Source organism: Tigriopus californicus, chromosome 3 (genome assembly GCF_007210705.1).
Source record: "Tigriopus californicus strain San Diego chromosome 3, Tcal_SD_v2.1, whole genome shotgun sequence".
Lineage (NCBI taxonomy): Eukaryota > Metazoa > Arthropoda > Copepoda > Harpacticoida > Harpacticidae > Tigriopus > Tigriopus californicus.
In genome coordinates, this window is record NC_081442.1 from 2,205,977 (window position 1) to 2,228,805 (window position 22,829).

The 22,829-nt window shown below is 45.0% G+C and overlaps 1 protein-coding gene and 1 long non-coding RNA gene across 2 annotated transcripts in view; one reads left to right on the top strand and one right to left on the bottom strand.

The window, feature by feature from the left end:
* Positions 1–22,019, bottom strand: part of LOC131878070 (gamma-aminobutyric acid receptor subunit beta-like) — a 36,973-nt gene extending 14,954 nt beyond the window's left edge. Inside the window, exon 1 of the mRNA XM_059223970.1 lies at positions 20,078–22,019. Coding sequence (XP_059079953.1) covers positions 20,078–20,199 — 122 coding nt within the window. The 5' untranslated portion in view covers positions 20,200–22,019. The remainder of the gene's footprint in view (positions 1–20,077) is intronic.
* LOC131877558 (uncharacterized) lies at positions 2,854–5,983 on the top strand. Its single transcript, XR_009372894.1, has 3 exons — positions 2,854–3,276; positions 3,345–4,766; positions 4,941–5,983. It is a non-coding gene; the product is annotated as an uncharacterized LOC131877558 (long non-coding RNA).
* Positions 22,020–22,829: the final 810 nt, after the last annotated feature.

Consider the following 22,829-nt stretch of genomic DNA (forward strand, 5'->3'; position numbering starts at 1 on the left):
TCTCCTCGCCTTCTGCAGCTGTTCTGGCCTTGAACCATATTGAAGATATTTTTTTGCTTGTTCGCAGGCTCTCTTGAAATGAGCCAAGCCAGGTCCTTTCANATCTTGGGAGGAGGGGAAGGGGGAAAAGTTAGACATGAAAGCCCAATGATCCAGAAGTTTGGCCCGGAACGAGTTTTTTCATCATCATCATCATCGTCATCGTGATCGGCATGATCACAATAATCATCATCGTCGTCTTATTGACATGTATAATAATGGAGGCCTTTAAAGAAAAGAGGTAAGGCCCCATGAGGGAGGTCGAGAGAAAAAAGGGGATTTCCTCTGGTGAAGACAGGCGAGAGATGAAGGCTCCATCCGTCTTGTTTCCACTTCCTTATAACATATGCATGATTTGATGGATCTCTGATACTCGTAGTTTTGACGGAGAAATCCTACCCACCAGAGCAATCACGGCCGGGGATCCCCAATCCAGACCCTATGCGGAATAACCCAATGGCCGAGAGTTTACAAGAAGATCTGCACAGTGCTACTTATTCCCCGCGGGTTCTGGATAGGACCCATGTTTACAATTGTAGTTGGACCACTCGACGAAATGTTGCCACTCGTTGTGTCTGTCATCTTTTGGGTCATCTATCAACCATAAACAAGGGCATATCATCCAACATGGATGGACATTCTCCTTTCTCCTTCTCCTCCTCCTCCTCCTTCTCCTCCTCCTCCTCCTTCACAATTGGGAGAAAGGGAGTCGGAAAAAGATGGAAGTGAAGCCTTTCTCGACAGGTTCGTACTCAGACAGATAAAGTGTTTAGCAGCCCCATAAACCTGAAATGAAAACCTAAAAGCGAGCCATGAAACTCCCATCCAGCGTTTCCATTTCATTTTGCCAACGAAGAGGGGAGTTTGACCTCGAGTAGTAATAAAGAAGAACACTCTTCAGTAAGTTTCATTTCCCGCAATAGTAAGGAACACTGACTTGAACTTCTTCTGCGGTCCAATCGCAAGCTTTCTGTTTGATCCGGAGCACAACTGGGGTTCTTTGGAGGAACTTTGAAATGTGCGAATATTACCCTCCAGATGTTTTCTGGCGCGGAAAAGCTTCTCCNAATCGCAAGCTTTCTGTTTGATCCGGAGCACAACTGGGGTTCTTTGGAGGAACTTTGAAATGTGCGAATATTACCCTCCAGATGTTTTTCTGGCGCGGAAAAGCTTCACCTCTCCTATGTACCCTGTCCCTCAGCTTGGTATGGAGTAATTAACCTCGACAGTTTGTCGGGAAATTTGTTTGCAACGCTCGGCGGTTTGTCGTCCAATGTTCCAAGTATTTTATTACAATGGGGATCGTTTGGGGAGTCCTTGTCATATTTGGATAGAATGGAGCGTCCTTCCTCGAGCTGACATTCTGATCATCCGTCTTATCACATAAATCAAATCGAGGGGGGACCGCCTTTAAATCCTCTCTTTACTGAGCTAAGGGCACCAGAAATGGGGGGCGTCCACGCACTTACGCACACCCACATCCACACGGGGGAGCTAAGCTGGCTCCAGCCTTTGTTGGCTGCCAGAACGACCTTCAAGGACCCCGGACCCACAAAGTGTGGCAACAGGGCTGCCATTGAGATTGGATATCACATCGGACTCCGACTACAATCTCTAATTGAAGGGAACAGACATCAATGCGTAGATTTGACCCGAGCCACGGGTAGGAAATGAACTCTGTCGGAGATGCTTGTTCTTGAAAGGGGAATACAAGCCCAAAGGGAACCCTGAGAAGTTGAGCTTGCACTCCAATGAGGGGAGAGAGACGCACGGAAAGCGAAAGATGGACGGACCACTGGCATCCAAGCAAGATAGATAAGGAGGTTCTTTTGTTTGAAAATCACATTTGATCTAAATGAGGTTTTCATCATTGAGTTCTCGGAGACACTCGAGTTGGCACTAGTACCACGAACCTGGAAGGATCACGACCCTCCCCTCTCCCCGCTTGTCTATGTAGAGTGTCTCATCCTGGTTTTTACCCACTCTCCGAGCTTCCAATTTGCATGAGATCTGGGTTGTGATAATAGCAGGTAGTCTGCAAATCAGCTCTCAAGAGAGCCTTTCATCAAGTGGATGAATGACCTGAAGTACTACTTCGATGCAAAATGGCATTTCCACAATTCCAAGCGTTGAAGTATTGTACAGATTCTCATAAACCCGATCGGCTAAGAACAAAGAGCGAACATTTCGAAGGCAACTCTGAGAATCCCAAAATAGACGGGAATGACGCGGATCTTGATCTCACTTTGTTGGTGAGTCCAGAATGCTGGAGCTCCTTCAAGGAGAGTTCCAACGGGACTGGCAGCGTGTCCGTGTGTAAGGAGCTTGGTTCCAAAATGACCGGTTCTTCTCTTGGCACAGGTTTACATCTCATCCTTGCTCCATTTGCGATCTACAGAAGATGAAGGCCAGTTCTCTCCCTCATCCTCTTTCCCAGTGAGTGGGTGGGTGGGTGTGTATGTATGTTCCTTACTCTGGGAGGGGGCGCCAATACTTTTGGATCTGGAGGGATCCTTTCAACGAGGAAACCATGCCCCATTATGCAGGAATGTTAAATGGCCCTCCTTATAAAGGTTAAGCAAGACTCCAAGCCTGAGAGACACAGGCAAGCAAAGGGGACTCGAACAAGTGCAGAGCCATAGAGAGAGCAGTGCAATAGAGGTCGTAAGAGACAAAAGAGACAGTCACACTGGATTGGAAGAAACCTCTTTGGGAGTAATCCTTGCTCAGTGAGCACTTACTCTTGGCATTTAAGCCTTCAAAAGCCCTTTTCGTATAGTGCAGTGCTTGTACTGTGCTCATGTATATAAAGGTTAAACTACTCAGAGACGAAAGCTGCTTGACCGTGAAAAATATTCCCTTCTTGTCTTTCTCGTCAAGAAAGAAAGTGGATTGAGCTCTCCGATAGTGGAGAGTGGACTCATCATGACTGGAGCCATCTCGAAAAATGGACTGTCACCAATAAAACTACACTCCATTTCATTTAACTCGTGGCTTAGATGTTTGCCAACATGGGCATAGAGATGACCTTTCTTCCTTTCTTCTCGTGATCCACGGGGGGGGGGTTAGTCACCAGCTTTTTTTTCTGAACTCCCTACCCTACGTTCTTCAGTTCACGACAAAGGAATGGTTTGAACAATACGTGTGTGAAAAACATCTCAAGTTTCTGGATGTGTTTGAACCGGTCTTGCATCCATTCAGGGAGCCAGAGATGAGCCCGAGTCAGCTGCCATTAAGGTAACGGCTTGCCATTTAAGATCCCTCGGTCGTTCCTTTGACCATGCCAAGCTTTTTGGTGTCAATAGGTCAGATGGATGTCTTAAAATGGATCCTCTCTCTTCCTGGGTCGAGATGTGACAGACGGGAAAAAGTCGAGGTTCCAAGTTCCAACCTCCAACCTCGCCAATGGTTCCTTTGGGACCATCAAGGCTGTCGTCCTTCTTCCACGATAGAAAGCTTCTCATTCAGTGGAAGAAAAACACCATCACAACAACTACCAAAAGTACCGCCTTTGGCTCCACCGCCACTTCGACGATCGCCATCATTTATAGGGTGCCATTGCTAAATTTCTTATGTCCGAAAATGTTTCCACAGTTGAAGTACACGGAGCCTTTTGGAGTATACGTAAATTATCGACTGGCAGCGCCATTGTCCCAAAAACGACCTTACCTGAAAATAGAATGAGCCTTGTATGAGATCAAGTACATTTATCTCTTTTTGCCAAGAACTGAGGATATGTATTTCCTTTGTTAACATTCCATCAGACACCAAATTCTTTTAAAGGTAAGCAATTCATTTTTTTGCCATCTAAGTTTATGTTTGAAATAGCTCGTACGAACAACTTCGTTTTATGATAAAGTAGGTAAACTGATAATTTTTTATACGAACTGGACTAATAAAGTTGGTCACCATTTGAAAAAATGTACGCTATTTCAAATATTGACCTTTTTTAATTCCACAGTGATTGTGCGAAACAAGACAAAAGAGTGTTCAAGTAATTTGATGTTCACGTCACAAAATTGTATTGTAATCGATGTATCTTACTTGGCTTCCGTTTTATTTCCTTCTCGTAGAAGGAAAACGGTCTTAATGACTTGCCCAGCTCAACAAAGAAGCCTCTCCATGAGCTAAACTTGCCTAATATATAGTACTTTCAGAGGGAAGCCCTTTTGTATTTATCACCATGAGAACCTCTAAATTATCTTGTTTTTTCCCCTGCCCTCACGGAAGATTGCTGAATGCATCGTTTCTTGCGTGCAATGCTTAATGTCGCTTGGACGATGATATCTGGTTGATGGAACACGAGAACAAATAGGGCGATAATTTGTTTTGACCTCAAAGTTGGAAAACTAAGCTATCCTTGGGGAAATTCACCTGGCACCCCCAAAGATCTGGCACCCGTTTGTAACCTCAAGAGACTCACTGAGCTGAGCGGCGAGCGGACAAAAGGCCACACAGATCCAAGAATTCCCATCCACATCGGTCTACTACATTGAAGGTACAGTGGCCTCCACCCTATTTGGGCTACACATCATGGGATCCATCCCTCATGCTATCAAGCCACCTTTCATGGCCGTCCAAAGTGCAAATGGAAAGTAACGCGAGCCTCACGTCGAAGCCTCAACGCTTCTTTTGTCATTGATGTCATGTGAACCAATCCATCCATGGGGAACCATTACCGCCAGCCACCATTCAATGGGGATGGACGTGGAACGTCACAAGCACAGGTAATAATTCATCCAGTTTGGCTGGCATCTCGTCTCGAGGTTTGGCTGCCAGGCGAAGAAACAAAAGCAATCTAACTTTGGGTTGACTGCCGCTTTCAAAGCGTACTACAGTATATTAGTTCGCCGCCATACATCCGACAACGGAGCCCTTGGACGAGGCCTTTTATTTTTTAGTACACTCGAACGGACCAAATCCATAACATTGCTGGATAAGGATGGAGCCTTCCCCATCTGTGGAGTTGGCCGAATCTGACATGTGGGAACTGGGAAAGACCGTATGCTAATCAGATTTAACTTTTGACTGGACCAGAATTTGAAGCGGAAAAACCAAGCAATTCAATTCACGCACAAAACCATCCTGTGGAAATTCCAAATTCCCATTGCCGAAAACAAACACACGCATTGTTCCAGTCAAGGGAACGAACCACTTACGATGATGGAGCATCTGTTCCAGGGCCAAAACATTCCAAGAAATGGCTACAAGAGCGGGGATTGTTATTGTTAGTGATGGTTTTATATCCTGATTTGGAGGCTAAACCTAAGAAATCCGAAACTATTGGCCAAGTTTCTAATGTAGGGTGCACGTTACTTGTTTGAAATTATGAAAAATCACAAAGATCGAAATGGGACGCAGGACCGATGATGGGATGGAGAGGAAATGGTATTCCCCCTCTTTGTATTTGAGGTGGCAACGACATCTCTCAAGGGAGCCAAAAAGTCAGTTGAGAGCTTGAAAATGACAGTGACAGATGGTTTTATTTAGGTATAATTAGTTTTGGCGGACTGAACTGTGAGTGGTGGGAGGAAGCAGGAAAATATTGGGTGCCAGAATCCCTGCAGGAAATTTGAAAGCCACTTCTGAAAATGCCCAGCGACGTGGCTCCATTCCAAGTGATGGCCTTATCTCTGAGAGACCACTCGTGGATGATGAAATGCAAGGTGAGTGCCAAGATCTTCATTTTCGGACTATCTCTCGCCCACTCAATGATTCATTTTGAGGTGAACATCGCCAAACAAGGACCAACTTGGAGGAGGAAACTTGAAATACTCGCATTGCTCTTGCAGTTGAATTTTGAAAGAGCAAAATGCGAAACAGTTCCGTGAGTCCAAGTTACTGACTTGCGCACTGAACTCTGGCTCTTTGTAAGAATCACGCAACCTAGTCAAAATCCTCTGGGAATTTGCACCAGCCTTCATTCAGTCCAATAAAAAGTCAACTTTTAAACTTGACCATAATTTCGAAGGTAATGTAAATATGCCATGTTTATCGTCCACCTTATTTGAGCGCAGGCCCCTATCCATTTCCATTTCGCAAGGCTCCCCCGGCGTACGTGTCATAAGGACCCATTTGGGATATTGAAATTTGAAATCTTGCCACTGTCTTCAGGCGGCATTGTCACTCATGAAATATTAAGCGATACATGGCATCCTTCTGTTGTCTTGTCATCTTTAAAGGGAAACTAAGCTGAATATTACATGAGATTGAAATTTGAGTGGCGTCTTGAGGGCCGTTGGGACACTGACTCGTGTCAGAAAAAAGTGATCCATTCTTTGAGATAGAAGGATGCGCATTCTGCACTCAAAGCAAACCCTGACGCGTTGGTTGTGTGGCAAGTTTCCACTTTAATTTTCGCCAGCTTTCAAGAAATAAGAGATAAAAATAGGCCCTGGCACACCTGGTACACCCTCTCCCCTGCTTTCCACGTGGGTGCCAAATTTATATATTGGAGTTCTGATGGAACACTTCTAGTATTTACCGTATATGTTAGTAAGATGTGAGCCGCGCAGATTCACACCTTACCAATAAAATGGTAAACAATATGGATCCAGCCATGGAACCGAGGAGGAAAAGCCGGGAGAAAGAAGAAGGAGGCGTTTAGGTTTAGTCATCCAATATCTTGGATATTGTGCACTGTCAAAAAGATGCTGGTTCATTGGAGTCTCAGCATGACCATCACGTCTCAGGCAAATTTCATGGTTGGAAAGCCTTTAAATGTACTTCCAAGTAGGATGATAAAGCCTTTGACTTGTAGAAATTCGATGGTTTGAATACGTTTTCTGATTTCACAGTGAGCTCGAAAACAAGGGTGGATGAAGGATAAAGTGGGAAAGCTGAAATCGCACATTACTGCGTTACCACATGTTGCCAGTCCTATGATATTAAAAATAATTCCCTTGGCTCTAGGAGATACATGAGCTTGCATGTATTGTTATATATTTCCTGCTTTACGTTCCAAAAATGGACATGGACCAAGGTGGCTGGTTCTCAACTTCGGATGTCCTTATAAAAAATATGTACACCTTGTAACCCAAAGTCAGAGCTGCACAAATGATGCAAAAACATTTTTAATTGAACCCACATCAATCTTCCGTAAACGGTGTCAAGATAATTAATGGACTAGATGAATTGTGTTACATTTATGGTCCGTTGCAACGTTAGCTTTCAAAGCCCATAATTCGCTAGTCGTTGATTTCCCTCTTCCAGGAGGAACTTAAAACATGCATCTTACATGAATTTTTCAAATTTAGAACAAAATGATACATTATTTCAATATTTTCTGGCACGCTATCTGTTGTTCAAGATAATTTCAATAGTCATCTCGTCAAATTTCCGTAACTTGACCGAAAGCAATTTAATTGTTTCTGGCAATTCGAGCATTCCCAATTAGCAATCAGCTTCCGTTATCTTTTTTATATAGTACCATATCGACGATTAAAGAAGTTAGCAATTCTCTTTACGGTGCCTACCACTGGTGAGATAATGTTCCATTCTCATCGAAAAAAGTGCTGGGAATATTGGGTGATTGGATTTCAAAAAACAATATTGCGCCACAACAAGCAACATAACCTCGTCAGTTTGTATGTTCACACATAAATGCTTGTCTCTACTCAAGGTCTCAAATACCATGGCAGAAGTGAGTCTGGATTTGGGAAGTTGAGCCCCGTGAATTATTTATGAATGTCTTATTGTCTAACACGATGAGAGCTAAGAACATAAAAGCAAGATGGACGTGAAGCTCTACCTGCGAATGCTCGACGAGTGGCTGGGCTCGCTTGGCCCGCTTGGCCATTAAAATGGAAGAGGAACATGGTCAAAACTGGCCAACTGAATAAATAATGGACAAGCATGATGCGGAAGTGACGAACTCGTCCCACCCCCTCCTACCGTCCCTTGTGTCACTCAAGTTGATAAAGTATGTCTCCAATCGTACGAAGTGAGCTGAGACTTTCGTACCTTCAATGTACATTTATGTTGCATTTTGGTTCTCCAAACGGCACTTAGACAAAGCACAAACCGTTAAATACTCACACCAGGAGATGGAAGCCAAAGGGCCTTCTACAATAACGTTAAATTTTATATTTACTTTTAAATAATCCTAGCTCCTAAAGGTGCGGCTACCGCTCAATATATCTTAAGAGTGGAAAAACGAAAAGGAGGTCAAAAAGTATGGCCAAATTGGCCAAAACATTGCAATGGGTTCAATGTAGGGACCGGAAATGAAGTGATGTTTGCGTGGATAGTTTACAATGCTATCAAACAGTCCAATAGTACTGCTTACATTCTCAAGGAAACTTGATTTGGAGGCGGGAAAGTTTCCTATTCTGGAGGCGGGATATTGATGCTGGGAGTACATTGCATATGTGGTATTCAAATTGAGGATCATGCTGGATGGCAAATCGAGCTAGCTGCCTTGGGAACCATGGTTTGAAACTACCATGGAAGATAAATTTCAGTTGAACAATGAGCTCAACAATAGAGCTCCCTCCTTCTCCTTTTTCCTCTTTTAGTACAGTTTTTGTGATGTTGCCAAAAGACTTTTATTGGTTGGTTAGGGGGAGAAGGAAGGAGTGATTTCTACTGCAAAGAGTTGGTTGAGGGAAAAAAAGCCGGAAACTACAACTAGAAACTGCAAGCCTCCAGCCTTCAGCCTTCAGGGCGAGAGGAAATGGCGGAATTCCTTCTTTTATCACCCTCATGGATACTTCTTGATGGGCTTTGACATGGAACTCTGAATATTCCGTCCTATTGGCTGCCTCTCTGCCTGTCGGCCTGAATGAATGAATCGATTGTAGTAGTGGATCTTTAATGCCGTCTTTTGTTTCTTCTTCATGACTATTTCCCCGCAAAAGGGGCGTCGGGGAGGCATAAAAAGGCCGTTTTATGGTCGGGTCTCGCACAATTCCGCCGGAGTGAGGCAGTGGTATAACTGGATAAAAATAGATACTTTGGAATAAAACAAAAGGCGCAGTCTGATTCGCAATCTAATTTTGCAGGTGACGAGGGCTGCTGCTCGACTGAAACGAATCCGTCTGCTTTTTTTGGGAGCTGCCAAGGGTCCAACATGGCTCGTTCCAAATTGCGGAGGTACGTGAGAAACGAGGTGGAAATCAGTTTGAAGGCGAAACTTATTATGCCTTGAGTAGAGTAAACAAGTCTCAGAGCACGCTTTCATTCCACCTCGATTTTTCACTTTCCCCTCCTTTGCCTCCTCGTGTTTCTTCTTCACTTCTTCTTCCCGAATCCGTCCCATCAGGGTTGCCATGTCCAATTCCCAAGTTTTTCGAGACTCGCCAGCTCCTTCAAGGGTAGTCCCCAGGTTCTTTATCGCTCTCTCTCTCTCTCTTCCGCTCTTGCTCTCCCCTTCAACTGTGTATGTACAAATGGAGAGTCGGCAATAACGTGTTTGATTACGTTTTTCAGCATAAACAAGCATCCCTGATCAAGGCCAAATCTCTTATACACCATATGGACGAGAGCATCAGACTGAATTGAATTATCTGCCCCCTGCTGGTTTTGATTACTACTCGCCATCATCTCAAGCCAGGCTGGCCATCGCAGTCTTCGTATTGGCAGTTCTCTAAAAACATGGCGGATACGAGTAGTCCGCGTACTTCTCATTTCTCACCCAGGCGAATCAGTCTTGGGATGATTTTCAATTGATCACCCGAGACCCAAGCAAAGACGCACTTTCCCCATTTCCCGAACAAGTTTCTCTTTTTTGAGTCCCGAGAAAAGAGAAAGAAAAACGATCCAAGGACGAACGACTCCATCCACAGACGAGGAGGAACAGTCCATGTAGGAATAGAGATTTAATTGGCCGCTTTAATGCCACGATCAAGCATGCCTGAGCTTTATCATTAGACTCACGAACGCATGCGCTTCCAAATCAGCCGTCTTAACCGCTTATTATTCCCCTGAGCTCGACAATTGCTCATTAAGAGCTAGCGGGTTGATCATAATTAGGGTACTCGTCCCCAAGATTTACCAACAAAGTGAGTGTCGAACACACACACACCATAGCCATAGTCTGGAACGGTAAATTGTTAATGAGCTTGGGAAATTTACTCGCTCGATCGTTTGGTATGTGCCCGACCAACTCGCTCGAGGAATGTAAGGAGCACACTCGTCGGGCTCCATTCCATGTTCGTATTTGGAGAATCTGGTTACACTTTGTCAAGCACTAATGTGTTCCAGCACTACAGTCGAATGGGTCGAGTTTGGTGTGCATGCACACACACACACCGTCAGTTGTTCTCGGGTTGGTTTGCAATGGCAGGGTTAATGCAGAATGTTGTATCGAGCGATCATTGTCAGTTGGCTTTCTTTGTGGTGCGGCTTTCTGCCACTCATTATCAATCCACCATTATCAGTGTAGATATGAATCAATTAAGAGCCTTTATGTGCTGGCATACCGACAAAGCAGGCACCCGTCTCTGACGAACCGACTCTTTGACGACAGCTCATCATCTACGTTCTACTAGAAGGGCGATCGACCACTCTGAGGAATCAACCATCGAGGACTTTGGAGCCATCTTCTCCCTCTCCGACTTCTGACGCCAGCCACTAATATTCTGATGCCGATGAGGGACTTGCTTGTCATGTCTGTTGATCATACATTGTTCATCATTTCCAAATGGAGCGGCACTGGATCATTATGTGCATATTTTACAAGGCTGTAAGAGCCCTTTTCAAGCCATCAATATTCCCGAAGCTTCAACGTCGTTCAAGTGTTCTTTGGTAAGGACTCGCTTGCACCAACGGACGTGGAGGCAATGTCAGTCCAACCCGTGCTTCGACCAAGCTTGTCCTTGATTCATGGCTCAATGTTTGTAAGGAGGGTGGGTAAAAATATTGCATCAAATAAAGCCAAATACTCCAATGACATTTGATCGGAAAAGTCACAAATGTTTAAATAAAAAGAAAAAAAAAAAGCGCAATTGTAGCCTATTTCTGGGGTGTTTGTTACCGATGCCTGGAGATATTAGTGATGTATGGCTTGGAGTGAGTGCGCCATGTGCAAGGCACACATAACTTCTACTAAGTGATCGTCTGTAAAGCTCTGAAAAGACTGGTTTTGAACTACACATTGCATGACCTGTGCTTTGAATTGGCTGAAGGAGATTTAAACATCAACTGAGCCTGGAGCTCTCGACATTTTTCGGTCTCTGAAGCCCGCACTCTGTCCGTGATGGCACTGATAGAAATTGATTTGGGGCACACTTAGTGAAGCGATCCTGGCACTAAGATTTCACATTCAGGGAACTAGTGAATTGATTGATCATAGGCCTGTTTTATTTGAAACTAAATAATGCAAGATAACTGGATCGGGCTGATCCCCTGCTGAGGAGTTTTGAAATATTGTATTGTATGTATGTACGTAGATCCATTCCAACACAAGGAAAAAGAAAGGCGATAAAGAAGTGTAGGAATAAGGATACCAGGTAATGAATAAGATACCCTATGAGCCGGCAGGATCGTCAGGGGAATGACAGAAGGAAAAGGCAAAAACGTAGGACTAATATGTAATTGAGCTCTATGGTGCGCTTTCGATCTTGAGGTATTAAGTTAGGGGCTGGATTGCATCTTTGAATTTCTTCAACAAGGATTTTAGCACATAGTCACAACTGGTTTGTTTGGAGTGTTGTTGCTCTAAGTAGAGTTCTAACTGAGACCACAGAACACACCTTGGGAGTTGTTACAGTGGCAGGGTCTGTATCAGCTAGAACGGGCTCTATTTGACTTTGGATTTCAAGCCTTGAGAGCGGGTTTCTTGGGCAAAACTATTGACACTTACTTTTCTTGTTGTCTGGACGACAGTGCATACCAGGGTGACCAAAGTATGATAAAACATAATAAAGATAACAAAATGCATTAAGGATGTAAAAATATCTACCTTTGTTCAAAAATGCCTAAAACTTTCCAATAGATTTTCTTGAATATAATTATTTCAACCGCCCAATTTATGAGCCAATTAACCGGTACCAAAGTGAACTTGATTTGTTTAGCTAACAACTTTTTTTCTTCCACTTATTCTTTTTCATCTCTCATCTTCCTCCTCTTTCAATCTTTATCAAAGCTTCGTTCCTCCTGAACCCAGATTTACTTAGCCTTCAAAGATGTGACGTCACAACGTCGACTGACGTCATTCTCACTCTAACAGTTCCACTAAGTTGTTTAATGACATCCTTGATTTGGGAGTGAATCTTCCAATGTAGACGATGATGACAGATGTTGCTATTCACCTTTGAACATTTAAGCGGGGTTTCTTTTGAGATCAATGACGCTTCCGTGAGTTGCCGACACCATTTGCCCCCTGAAGTAACTTGAAGGAGGTCTCATCTCGGAAAACTTGTCATCAGGAAGATAAAGCTAAGCTTTTGTTAGGCTGTTGATGTGAGGCAGGGAGGCTGAAATTAATATTCCCTGAACTAATTCCAGTGTCCTCTCATGGGGCCGATGAATATTCGCATTTTCGACCCTTCTTCCTTCCAAGCAGCGTCCCAAAAAAATGAGTTACCCTTAATTTGCATAAAAGATCCAAAGTGTCTGCGTCCAAGGTGGCCAAAAGAAAATGTCAGAAATAAACGCTCGAAGGAGTGTAAATCATGTGGCTCTGACGGATACACACCCCACACTTAGCAGCGTCCATATTCCAGCAGCAAAACGGGCTTCGGTCTTCTCACTGGGCCTCAAGAGAGCCTCGTGGATGGAGAATTTGCAAAATGGTCAGGGTTTGTGCAACAAAAGGCCGAGGTTTTTTCTACTCATGCGGAGGACGTTGATGCGTTCAGTACACAAGAGACAACCTTGGCAGTACACAATCAGCAACATCCATCCAACAGGGATCCCATTTTGAAGCCCGACACATCGAATCATGCTTCCCTCTTCCCTCCTCCAGATCCTTGGTTTCCAAGCATGGTGACAGGGTAGGCAGCTCGCCATCTTTATTTGGAGTGTGCCGAGCGCACTTAAAGGGTTCCAACAACAGATGCAACACTCAAGATCATTTCGGAGAACTTGGACCGAGAAGCTTGGGCTTTGAGTTATCTCCCCTCATAGTCATGGCATCACTGATGACACGTGGTGCACTTTTGATTTCGGAGATATCCGTTGCTGGCCAAGGCCTACAAGATGCCATACATGTGGGTGTGCAGTTTTGTGTTGCTTTTAAAGTATCCACGGCAGTTTTGGACCTCTTTCACTCACGCACAATAAAGCCAAGGTTTGGGGAACATTCTCATTTCTCATCAAGCCCAAAAAAAGTAGCTAGCCTCAAGAAGAGGAAGTTTCTCTTGCTACTCGGAAAACTGACACATCCATCCGATAGACAAGCTTACGCACCCGAGCTTGTTCGGAAAGATCAATCCCTGATAACTTCAAATCTGGGTCAAGTAATTGGGGTATACAAATCAGAGTTGAGTAGCCAGAAGCTGATTTATCTGATGAATAATGTTTGCCCCCCCCCCTCTCTCTTTCCGTACTTCCTGCTTCCCATTCATAGGTTGCCTCCATTTTGATTGGCCCATGTGGTGGAGAATACAAATAGTCTGTTGCTTCTGGTTGCACTTGGAAAATATACGGAACAAGAGGAAACAACATTGTTTGAAGGCCACGAAATCATGCTCAATGATTGATACCACAACGAGTGTACCTAACTGTTCGTGTCTGCTTGTAACGAGTGTCTAAGGACAGAGGTTGGCTTTCTCGGATTTCCCTCAGTGGAATGGTTCCGATGAGGAACTGTGGAACAGTCTGATTGCTCCACAGGAGACTCGCCAAGCAGAGATAGAAGATGGAGGAGACGAAGAAGGGACCCAGTTTACTCTGATTACAATGCTACTTAGATTCTCGGAGCGAAAGATGCATAATGCCCAATAACACAAGAGAAATGTAATTACAAAAAGTGCCATTAATGACTGTCACCCAGATTACGGGGACCTGAAGTGAAGGGCTGGCAAAGAGAGAGAGAGACAGAGAGTGAGTGAGTGAGACAGAGGGAAGCCTCATTAACGGTCATTTTCCTGTTCATGTTCTAATGTGACTTCTTCGGGGCGGTGCCATTGGCTGAGTGTACTTGAGTCCTAAGGTCTTGATGCTCTGGCCAGCCAAGACTATTTTGGGGAGCAATCACGTCTGTCCTTTGACCCATGACGAGGCAAGGGAGGCAAATTACGTTCCAACATATAACTCCTCTCTCTGGAGGTCCGGCAGAGGCCGACCAATGCACGTAAAAGGTGCTACACACACGTACCAAACGAGGGACCAACACGGGGAGAGAGTGCCCAGAGTAGAGAGAATGAGAGGAGGATCAAGGCCAGCGAAGACGAAGGCTGAAAGTGTCGTTGCTCCGTAATTAATTCACATATTAGAGGGTCTGGTTTCCATGTTGACACAAGGGGGGCGTCATTTTCAGGCAATCACTGACAAGCTCTTACATGAAAACAGGCAAGGTATCCAATTATGTTCGTTTTTTTTAAAGCATTCATTGTCTTTGTCTCCAACTCTCCTGGGTGGTCGAACAATTCAGTCCTGCGTAAATAATGACGTTTTTTGTCCTTGAAGACAAAACAGGCAAATGCGATTACTTTAAACTCTTTGTTCTCATTTGTCTTTTCTATAAGGTGTCCTTGAAGAGAGCCCCGATAATAAGCACCCGTGAAGTTAATAAGCCGTCACTAAAAGAGTCTTCCTTCTCTTTGAATATTGGGCCTTTACGCTTAAAAGAATCGTTTACAAATGAATAACAAAGCCCACCAATTTTCAAGTTCTGAATTAACGCTGTTTATTATCAAGGAATCGTCAACCCTGTTCCATTTTCATAAACATTCCAAAAGCGGCTTCTTGATATGCCAAAGACTTCAGTCCCTTAAAAAAGTGTGACATATTCGGTAAAGAGTTGAGTGAGCTCCATTTCCAGTATGTTTACTTTTGGGCGAATCGGCTTTCCCCAAGGTGACTTTCAATCTTCTTCCTCAAATACCAAAGACAGACATGTTTACCACTCGATATCTCCGTGATGAATGACAAAATCATGTATACAGTCTTTACGCTGTTTTTATCAATAGGACGTACAAGGCACGTTTTTTCAAACGAAGGTTTTTTAGACGTGGGAACGCCCTAACAACGAGAATTGCCAAAGATAAGGGCAAGGCAAAGCAGAAGCCCCGATTCAGGCCAAACCATGAAATGAACCATACCAGAGACCCTTTCGTAGTTCCAAATACTGTATTAGGGAACCAGGAAGTGTGAAAGGACCATCCCCTTTCGTGCCAACTTTGCGAGTGGAACACTTCAATAATTGTTTCTGATTGTGCAGAACGGAGAGGGACAAACTTAACTTTGGAATTTCCGGTTTCCCGGTTTTGAGGACGAAAACCTAATCACACCCCAAGTCTTCTTGGGTCAATAACCAAACTTCGAAAATGACTTTTTCTCGTTTGTATGTTGGTACACAGGGAAGGATCTTTTTCATCAAGGTTCAATTGGCTCTTTGTACATAAATATGCTTGAATGAGTCAAACCCACGAGATGCCAGATTGCATTGGCAATTGAATCGATGTCGAGCCTTGAACATTGCTTGTGATTGAGTAGGATCATGCTACATGTTCAATCTCTTTATCATTCGCTTGGACATTTGTTAAGTGGTATGAAGCATCAAACCGACCGTTTGTCCGTTCGTTGCTCCATCCATCCTGTCTCTCTCATACCTTCTTATTCTGTAAGTAGCATCTGTGCTCACTCACACACACACACACACACACACACATACACACACACATACTCATTCCCGGGAGCCATTGTTAAAGAGCAATCAAGCAACTTAAAGTACAGCGAGCACATTCCGTTGGCCATAATAAAGCTTAGACGGGGAAGTTTACTAATACTTCTCCTCGCTAAGGTCATCTACCGAGAAGGTGAGTTGGTTCTCCAATATATCTGTCAGGATGAAGTTTAAAACGGTGAAAGTTGGGGATTACATTGAGCTCTGGGAGGCCGCCGAGATCCAATACATTGTTGAAGAATGTTCATTCCGATCCGCTTGAAGGCATCATCCCTCTTTAAAACTAACGCTTGTCAAAATTGGGATTAGGGATGGGTGGTGGGATGGAGGGAGATGATAGTCCCATCGTTATTGTTCCAGAATTAACATTTCGTCGGTGGTGGGTGGAAACTCAATATTGCGTTGCAACTGTTTCCCGTGGTATGTTCGGATTCTGCGACTCGAATGCATTGTCCGGAAAGATTTATAATGCAAGGCAATTCCTCTTTCCAAACAAGTAGAACCAGCTAGCGAGCTCTTGGCATCTTCTCAATCCTGAGCATTCGTTCTTATACCCACCAGTCTGAACTGAGTTCGCCGACATGATAGGAAGAAGTCGAAGAGGGAGAAAAAAGAAACAGCACGGCACATGCAAATTTATGTAATTTCATGTCGTACTTCGCCTTCCGTGAAGTTGCCTTTTTTTCCAGAGCTCCATCCTCCAATCCTCCATCCCTGTTTCTTGGGCTGTGGAGGTCTTTTCAGGGAGAAATAGTCGGGTTGCAGCGTATTGGCAAAACTCTCGGAGGAAGGTTGCCCATGTTAGTTTAGTTAGTCATGCCGCGAACTTCACGCGAACTTTGAAGAGTTCTGATTCCCCAAAACTGCCTCGGCTTCTAGGTAATCGTGATTGTAATCAACTGAATGAACATGAAGGATACCTAAGCCGGGTCAATCAATACGTCTCTGATAGTAGATGTTTCGTTCTAGTACCCTTTGGATAGCTAACCGGTTTGCAATCGTTCCAAACTATTATTGTAAACAACTGTGATTTGAATGGTCGGTTCTGGTCTGTGGTCAGGCGAAGAATAATTCTTGCTTTTTTTCATTTCGTTTAGGGTGACTTCCCACCGCACCCAAGTGCATTCCCGCACAACTTTCCGCTCATCAAAGTTTCATTTACGTACATACCGTATATCTGTCAAACGGCTAAAGGCGCTTGACTGTAATGTTAAGGAAAGTTGGTCCCTGTACTTCCTGCCCAAATGAGGCTCATTTTATTTGTTTTCGCGTCCCCTTTTTGTGATTTTATGATTTTTCGACAGTTTCAGATCCTTTCGGCATTGGCTTGGAAGTCTCGGATCGAGTAGGAAAACTTTCCTAAACATTCAGGAGGGACTTTTTGCCCTCCAATTCCCCCACTGATAGGATTAATCGCCCCAAATCTCGATCCCGGCCTTGGGACAGTCTCTTTCGGTCCCTCTCCCGGTCCGCTTGTTCGTTGGCTAATTTGGTTTTTTTTGCCTCGAAACGTGAAAAGTTAAAAAAAAAAGTTTCCTTTCGAAGACTCTGGAATGAAAATTCGCTCGCGAAAGCAGGCGTAAAAACAAATGAAAGCCACCATATCGGAGTGAAGATATGGTGGTTAACGGAGGCAATTTCAAGTTTCAATCAAAGACCTTCAGTGCGTGCTGGCACTCGAGCTAAGATAAGGCCGGATAAAGACCCACCCAATTAAGCTATGTTCAATGAGAAGGCTCTTGAGAACGTAAACTTTTCGTCTTCACAACCCAAAATGCTTGTTTCTGGAAACATTTTCAATTACAAAGAAGCCTGTTAGTTTGGGCCCCCTTCAAAACTTGGTTCAGAGCTCGGTTGCCAAGATTTACAATGGGTACAACGACGTCATGTCCGCCCAAAACAACCAACCACGCTATGATTTATTCATCCCACCACGGTCAAAGAGAGTCAATTACAAATTTGTGGCATTCAATCAACAATTCAAACAAGCAGAAACCAGGTGGAACTATAAAGAGTAGCCAATTCCAAAGCTATTCAATGACAATCAATTGAACCTAATGAGAACCTCTCTACGAGAAAAGGGACAAAGGTTGTACAAATGCACGCTTAAGTCAGGCTGAGACTTTCAATTTGCCCCTACTTACTTGTCAGCAAGATCAAAGGAATTTCGAGCATAATGAAGTGGAACGTAGACGTCACGTTTGGTTGGAACCCTTCTTGGTACTTAGTGGACTTAAAAGCTGCCAAAATGTGGGCGAATCGAGTATTCACTTTCGTAACATTCTACCAAGTTACATACTGTCCACCAGCAAACGCAAAGGCTAACTTGAGGAACCAACGCATCACATGCAAGGAAATGTTTTGGATGTCTAGGCATATTTGTACCCTGTTCAAGGAGTTTTCCTGTTTGACGTCCATCTTACTCTTTGGCTAAGGGTATTCACGACGAAGCCTGCCCAGTTATTAAGAGATGAATGGGCGATTGTGTAGTCCAAATTCACTGAGATCACGTTTTGGGTGTTCCGAGAGAAAGAGGGAACGATCCATAGGAGGAGAGCAAGAGAGAGAGAGAAAGAGAGAAAGAGAGAAAGAGCAAAGGCAGACAGAGAGCAAGGCCGAAAGGAAGGAAGGAGCAGTGTACAAACTCAAATATTACTGTCAGGCGCAGACTAACGTAACTGAAATTTATCACTTTGTGCCTCTATTGGAAGGCCAGGAACCACTACCAACCACCATCGACAGCCACATACGCACTCCTCGACTGGTCCACTCTACACACACACACATGCACACAATAAAAAAAATCCGGCCAAGATGTAGTGAGAGGAGAGTGGTCCAACGCTAACCGGCCAAATCTCCTCGAAGCAATATTCTTCTTGGGGGGGAGGAGGGTTCTGTCGAACAGAAAATATGGACTTGAAGGTCGATGGGTCTTTGACTGTTAAGTCTCATTCCTGGCATTTGTAGGGCCAGACGCAGAGTGAGAAAGTCGACCTTGAGTCGATCGAGACTTGTTGAATTTTCAAGCTTTGATCCTGGGTTGTTGATTTTTTGGCGAGATGGGGACCGGAATGAATGCTCAATTTTCCATTGGCACGAGTTCAATCCCGATTTCCCATTCGAAATGGCCTTAAAAATCCCACAAAGAAGGAAGTCCTCATGCCCATAAGAATCCAATTGAATTAATGCCATTGATCTCAATTGCCATTCCCAAAACCTTTCTCAAAGGGAGACCATCTTGAGCTCGGCATACATAAAGGTAGTAGAAAACAGTGGCTTGAATTCGCCGCAAATTCGTCTAAGGCTAACGCACTGAAAGAAGAGTACAATAAAAGTACATCCCATGTGGTGCCATTTTCCTTTTTTCTCATGTTCAAATTCTTGAATGGGCGTGTGTGACTATGTGTATGTGGTGCGTGAGTGAGGGTGAGTGAGGGAATGGGCGTGTAGATGTGTGGGTGTTCCTTTTGCGGACTCATGTAGTCAAATTGACACAGTATGAGTTGCCGTAATTTTCTGCCTCTCGTGGGACACACCACGGTGGGTTATGGAAATGGATATTTGGTCTTGAAAAGGTTAATCTGACATCACACGGGCTTCCTTTTGGATAGGTACGAGCACGTTCGTCAGCTCACCAATGGAATCCAGCTCCATTCCCACCCAAATTGTTGACGAACAACATCAAAGTTCCCAGCCTGAATGAAGCCTCTCTCTTTCTCTCCCTCGCTTCAGCTTCAGATGCGAGAATAAGCGGGAAATTCGAATAAATCAAACTTGTACTCACGACCATCTTTTAGAGTTCAAAGTTTCAACTGAATGGGGGGGTCTCAATCACGAAATGTGTTCGATTAGGCGATAATCAATTGAAAGGACCAATTGGCTCCACGGATGGATCGTTTGAATTCTGTTGGTCTGCTCGTTTGAGCAGACCCTGTGAAACCCCCCTTTACTGAGCACGTGTGGGAATGGATGGGTAAGAGGATAAAATGCCGGGTCGAAACCTGCCTTTGCTGATTTATGACAGGACGTTGAAATTAGTGGCGATAAATCTTTCTCGGCTTGTTCATCCCGGTTTCACTGCCAGCCAAATGAGGCGGAACCAAGGGAGATAAACCCAAGGCTCCCGTTCTCCCTACTGCACGCACGTACATACGTAGACGGCCATCTTTCGCGAAGGCTTTAGTTAGCCTTATCCCAGCCTTCCTCAGAGTGTTAGTTTAAGCCAAGAAGTGTTTGCAGGCTCCTTACCCTTCAACGAAGACATTTAGCTTGAAGGTTTGACCAAAGAATATGGTCAAAATGGCGATGAGTAGTGTCATTTTAGCAATGACCACATCCTGACAACGCCTCTGTATGCCGAAGGTGCTCATCCTTCCTGTCTTGGGATTCCCCTCCTCGGGGCAAGAGGTGTAGAAGGCTTGATCAAGACCAATAATCTTGTGGACAAATAGTGTTCATCACTGGCAAGAACACGTCAATCGTCCAGAACATCACTCTTCAATTAGAGGAGTTGACCACAACCACGTGGAGAGGGTCAGAGGGAGATTGCGTCTGAGTGTCCTTGATGAAGGATGACAACCGAGACCTTCAAGATCATCGGATAGCGTGGCAGTTGTTGCACAGACGATATCCTTCACCTTTAAAGCATCCATTTCGTCATGGAATTTGAGCAATTCTTGTGTGTCTTCACATAATAATACACGTGTTATCGCTGTTGTTCACGTGGTTCCGGAGTATTCACACCCAATGGAACTATCACAGCCAAGAGCTTTTTTTTTGATTGCGTTGCTTCTGCCAGTCAGAACCAGTTCGGAGTATTGGAGTAAATACGCAAAACTATCATTCACTTGTCGTGAAGTCAATCATTCCTAAGAGATCAATCGCTGTACAGGTCGCGCCTCTGCAATCGGCTGGTCAAATCAAGCCTCCGATTTCAAAAGCAGACCCATTGCTTCGATGTCAACCTATCGCCCCACGACCTACTCCGGGTGAGCTTGGCGTGAAGACCTTGGTCGTCAGATTTGAATCACGTCACAGAATCAAAAGGAATGGCAACTTTTCACTCTTTCCTCCTCCTCCATGGAGCGTTTCAAAATTTAGCGAATGGCGTCAAACTTGACGAGAGATGTTGACTTGGAACCAAGGAGCACGGACAGCGACCACGACGACGAGTGCGACGTCGGGAACGAAGCCCGTGGGACTGGGCAATTCGGTCTTGGAGCACTAGCACCCGCATGCAAACACCGCAGCGTTCTTGGTAATGGAATCAGGAACACTAATGATTCCCGAGTCTGATTAGGCCTGTCGTCCCCAACTTGTTCCCATGTGCCCCGGATCGAGCATTGACTTGAAGGGGTTAGCACCTGTATTGTCAGCGAACTTGACGGAAGAGTCGGGGGGAATCAATCGACGGTTCCGTTGGGTACAAACACACAAAAGGATGAGACGATGACAACAAAAACGCAAAACTCCTAAACGAGGGTATGCTCAAATTAAAGACGTCTAGCAGATTGGGTGCGGGGTGGTGAGATGATTGTAAGCACTCGGGAGTCGAGAAGGCCACTCAATTGTCTTGGTGTGTGCGGGGAGGTCTGTGCTTTGGTGTGTGATGTTGCTGCTGATGATAGAAATGCCGCTGTCTTCAAGCTCCTCTTGGACCACAACCATTACGACGACTACTTCCACCGCTAGTTCTAGTTCTTCGTCAAAACGTACAGACTCACTCACTCACTCACTCACTCGTTTCTTCTCTCGCTCTTCTGTTCGGCCTTCGTCTCCTTCTCTTCTTTAGTGTTGCTCTCTCTCTCTCTTTCTCTTTCGAACTATACAAGCGCAGGCTCTTTATTCAGCTCCGCCCGAAGAAAACCGACCTTCCTTCCATCCGTGGATTCGAATTGACGAAGACCGAAGGAAGTAGGAAGGAAACCCACCACTACCACCTCTAACTCCACCACCACCATCACCACCACCATCAAAAACGGGGGAGGGGAGGAGAGTATGCGGGTGAGTATGTATGGGTGGGCGTGTTGTTGGTTGGGAAAGAGCCTAAAAGTAAAAGTGAGTTCGGGGAGATGGAGAAGGAACAAAATTCAATAAGGCCGAGCGGCTTGAAGGACCAACTGGAAACGAAGGCCGGTGAATCAACGAGCAGGCGAGCGTTAGAGCTGCCTACCTACTGGGATGCTTCCTGCTTGCGGGAGTGCCGGAGTGCGGGAGTGAGTGAGAGCGGACCAGCTGCCGGTCCAACCAAGGACAGCTGATGGTGAAGAAACTCAAAGTCAACTACTGTAAGTACTACGACTTCTTTTGCTCTACCATCTCTCTCTCCCTCTCTTTCGCTCTGTGTCTCTCTCCTTGGCTCTGGCTTGGTTCCATAACGCTAGAAGAGAAGAAGCAGAAGCAGAAGAAGAAGATGAAGGAGCAGTGGTGGCAAGGACACCATGCTTCGTTCCAAGTTATTCCTCGAGTACCCCAACGAGGGCCTTGCTTGCCAGTCAGACAGACTGTCCTTCAATCTGTTTTCTCACCGGTGCTTTGAGGGATAGAAGAGGGTTGCTTGCCACTTACCAGAGTTACTGATTCGCCGCCGTCGGGCGGCCTTTGCTTCTTCGCCCTCATCGTCTTATTTAGTGGTCGCTCAAGGCGTCATCAAGGCCGAAGGCCGGAGGAAGGGCGCTCATTTCTGGTTGGAGACCACGACGAACCTCTATCGAATTGGGTAGAGTGCGTAGAACTAGGATTAGGAGGCAAAAAATAGAGGGCTCTTGTTCAGCGGTGCACAACTACAAGGGAGGGTGGGACGTAAAGGCTGTAAAAAGGGAACTTTCCCTCTTTTGGGGTCAGAAGAAAAAGACCCTCTTTGGCTCTCAACGTTACCGGCTCTCTGGCAAGGCCACCAACAGGGGGATAGAGGAGGTTTGGAAGGGGAGAGACGACGACGACGATGACGGTACATGCGAGCCGTTGGTGGGCCTTTGTCCATCACAGACTATCCCCGTCC